This window comes from Caretta caretta, chromosome 8 (assembly GCF_965140235.1).
Source record: "Caretta caretta isolate rCarCar2 chromosome 8, rCarCar1.hap1, whole genome shotgun sequence".
NCBI classification, from domain to species: domain Eukaryota; kingdom Metazoa; phylum Chordata; order Testudines; family Cheloniidae; genus Caretta; species Caretta caretta.
Window position 1 is genome coordinate 93,973,600 of NC_134213.1, and position 3,799 is coordinate 93,977,398.

The following is a 3,799-nucleotide window of genomic DNA, read 5'->3' on the forward strand; positions in this document are numbered from 1 at the left end:
ACCCCAGAAGGGGGGGGGCTCAGAAAGCAGCCTAAAGACAGGCCGAGCAGGCAGCCCAGGATTAACCAAATCCCCTGCCAACAGATTTAACCGTGAAGGCTCAAGCAGCAGGATTGACTAAAACCCCATTAGCCACCCAGTGCCCAAAGGAGCGTCTCCCTCTGTGGACCTGCCCCCACCCCCCCTTCCGTCCACCACTTGGTGCCTTCCTATTAAGGAGGCTCCCCCTTCCAGCCCAGCTCTTCCAACCCCACCAGAGCGCTTCAGCGGGTAACCAGAGATTCAAAAACAATACGTCAGCCCACAATGCCCCGCGCTGAGAACAAGCATTACCTCATCCCACAGTGCCCTGCGAGGCGCTGAGAAGCTTCTAGGGGTGGGGTGACCATGGCGACCGGCTCCTTTGCAACAGGCCGGGCCCGCGGCCCGCCGCCCCCTGGGGAGGCTGCCGCAGCCAATGGGAAGGCCGCGGGGTGACATCATGGGCTATTTTTGGTGGGTTACTGCTCGCTGATAAGTGTTGGGCTGCACGCCGGGAAAGGGCTCAGAGTGTGCAGCGGGCTCCGGGGCAGCGGCAGCGGCGGGCCTGCTCTGGCAGCGCGGAGAGCAGCTCCCGAGCGCGGCTGGGCGATTACCCGGGACAAGGCGTCTCGCGTTGCGGCGGCTCCCGGCGGGGACCAGGCCCGCTCGGACCCCGAGCCGCGGCGGACGAGGGCTGAGAGCCGGGAGCGTCTCCGCAGCTGGCGGAGTCCAGGCAGCGCGAGCGGAGGGGAAAATACTTGGGACAACTTCTGCGCCGGGGGGTCCGGCGCCGCGGGGTCCGGGGCTGCCAGCCGGAGGAGGCGGCGGGGAAGCGCTCAGGCAAGTGGCCGGGCTCTGCAGCGCGCTCCCCCAGACAGCCCCGCCGTAGCAGAAGGGGACAGAAAAGTGACCGGATTTCTGACCCTCCCGCCGAGCGATAAGGAGGCGAAGCTGCCCAGTCGGACACTTACTCCGGAGTGAAACCGTAAAGGAAGAGACTGGATTCCTCCCCCGTTCCCCAGTCTCACTCGAGAGAGAGATCCCAGAACCTGGCACCAGGACTGCTGCGACTCCATTCTCAGGCTGACTCTTTTTGGGGTTTGAAAAAGTTCAGCCCTGATGCGCTGAAGAAACGGGGGAAAGACACTCAAGCCACTTGCACGGTGGCCAAAAAAGTAAGGCGTTCGTTCATCCTGATTGTTTGTTTTAAAAGGCTTTTTCATTGGTGAAAGAGTTACACTAGCAGTAGTTTAAAGTGAAGGTGAACTTTCTTTGAACGGGACTTAGAAAACAAACGCGTTTGTCACTGTTTAATTCTTATTGCTTTAGAGACAGTTTTGTGGACTGTGTTCTATGACTGCAAAGATGGAACCTACATTCTATGATGATGCCCTAAATGCTACCTTTGTACAGCCAGAAAGTGGTGGTTATGGATATAATAATCCTAAAGTCCTGAAGCAGAATATGACTCTAAATCTGGCTGATCCTTCAAGCAATCTCAAGCCCCACCTGAGGAACAAGAATGCTGATATTCTTACCTCTCCAGATGTTGGTCTCCTCAAGCTGGCATCTCCTGAACTGGAAAGGCTCATCATCCAGTCCAGCAATGGCTTGATCACCACCACTCCTACCCCAACACAGTTTCTCTGTCCCAAAAATGTTACTGATGAGCAAGAAGGGTTTGCTGAAGGCTTTGTGAGGGCACTGGCAGAGCTACACAACCAGAATACGATGCCCAGTGTTACATCTGCTGCCCAACCTGTTAATGGTGGTATGACACCTGTTTCTTCTATGGCTGGCAACAATGGTTTCAACACCACTTTGCACAGTGAGCCTCCAGTGTATGCCAATCTCAGCAACTTTAACCCCAGTGCACTCAGCACAGCACCTAACTACAATGCAAACAACATGGGCTATCCACCTCAGCATCACATTAATCCTCAGATGCCAGTGCAGCATCCCAGACTGCAAGCTTTGAAAGAGGAGCCCCAGACTGTACCTGAAATGCCAGGAGAGACTCCTCCACTGTCCCCTATTGATATGGAGTCACAGGAGAGGATCAAGGCTGAGAGGAAGCGCATGAGAAACAGAATTGCAGCCTCCAAATGCCGGAAAAGGAAGTTGGAAAGGATTGCCAGATTGGAAGAAAAAGTGAAAACTTTGAAAGCCCAGAACTCAGAACTGGCATCCACTGCCAACATGCTCAGAGAACAGGTTGCACAGCTTAAGCAGAAGGTCATGAACCATGTCAACAGTGGATGCCAGCTAATGCTAACACAACAGTTGCAAACATTTTGAAGAGACTGACTTGGGAAAAAAAGAACTATGATGTTGTGGTAGAGCAACAGAAAAAACAAACGCATAACAAGTGGCAGATACATAAAGCTAATGGTAAAGGCTGAGAGGCATTGAGTCCTGCTTGCACCCCACAAAGCACATGTGTGGAAAGACTGGCGAGCCTTCAGTTGAGCTAGTGGCAAAGCAGCACCGCTCTTGAGAAGTGCTGTTCCTGCTCAGATGATACATCAGATCTTTGTTTAATAGTGACCAAGACCTGCATGGACCTAACATTCGATGATCATTCAGTATTAAAGGTTAAACTGCAATAGAGACTGTAGGTTGCTTTCTGTAATACCCTTAAAGAAAACAAATGGGAGGGAGGTTTGTGGGAGGCTGATAAAAATGGAACTATACTGCCTGCCTTCAAGTAAATCGTGTATGTACATTTTTTTTATTTTATGAAAGCTGATTAATGTCAATAAACTACTTCATGACTTTGTAAATTATTTTTATGTTTGTGTTCTGTCCAGTAATGTTTGTAAATGAGGGTTTTTTGAGCACTCTGAATTTACCGTTTGTAATAAAGTATATAATTTTTTTTATGTTTGTTTCTGAAAAAGTCCAGAAAGGTTCTATTATATATAAGAAAATTATAAAAGTATTAAATGCATTTATTCCCCCTCCCCTCTCTTTTTGCCAGTACCTACATCAGGACTCTACCACATACACCAAACTCTAAATGGTAGAGTGTATGTTAATTTTACACTGTAACAAGAAGACATGTCCTGGAGAATGTGTCAGAAGGGAAAAGATAAAACACACCCTGTAACATAAACAGAAGTAGTTTATGCATTTGAAATGTTTTATGGATTTAATTCAGATTGGATTGCCTACCATAATCCAATAGCACAATGTAGACAGTAGCTTTAAAAATTTGAGGAGTTTGCCATTGTACCAAATTGCCCTGTGCTAGAATAGTCTGAACTGTAACTGTCTATTTAATATTAGATACTTATTAAAATAATATCCCCAACAACATTTTTAAGGTAGGTCACTTCACAAACAATGTATCCTTCATATGGGTGCCTTCATTACTGTCTAATTATTCCTAGATAAGAGGTGGTCTTTGTTCATGAATATTTGTTGTCACAATAAAATCATTCTATAAGCCCTTTTCATATCTTGAATTCCTTTCCCTTTTAGACATTTTTGCTGACTAAAATTTAGTGACCAATATGAAAATTGGAGAAATTTAACATAATGGGGGAACTTAAGTAGCTATAGCTATAAATTGAAAATTAGGATGTAAATAAAAAGACATTCAGTAAGGACAAAAAGGGAAATGGACAATTTACCTGTCATTTTTGGTTTACATTTAAAAAACGGAAGTATGAGAATACTTTTGATAATAGAATGAGAACATAAGCAGTAGCTGAGAAGTCACTTAACTCATCTGAAATAAACCCATGTTTATGGTAAATAATATAATTTATGATTT

General features: G+C 46.7%; 1 protein-coding gene across 1 annotated transcript; it reads left to right on the forward strand.

Annotated features, from left to right (window-relative positions):
- Positions 1-398: 398 nt before the first annotated feature.
- On the forward strand, positions 399-3,477 carry JUN (Jun proto-oncogene, AP-1 transcription factor subunit). Its single transcript, XM_075131804.1, has one exon. It carries the CDS (start codon positions 1,375-1,377, stop codon positions 2,317-2,319), a length of 945 nt encoding a protein of 314 aa, XP_074987905.1. The 5' UTR covers positions 399-1,374; the 3' UTR covers positions 2,320-3,477.
- Positions 3,478-3,799: the final 322 nt, after the last annotated feature.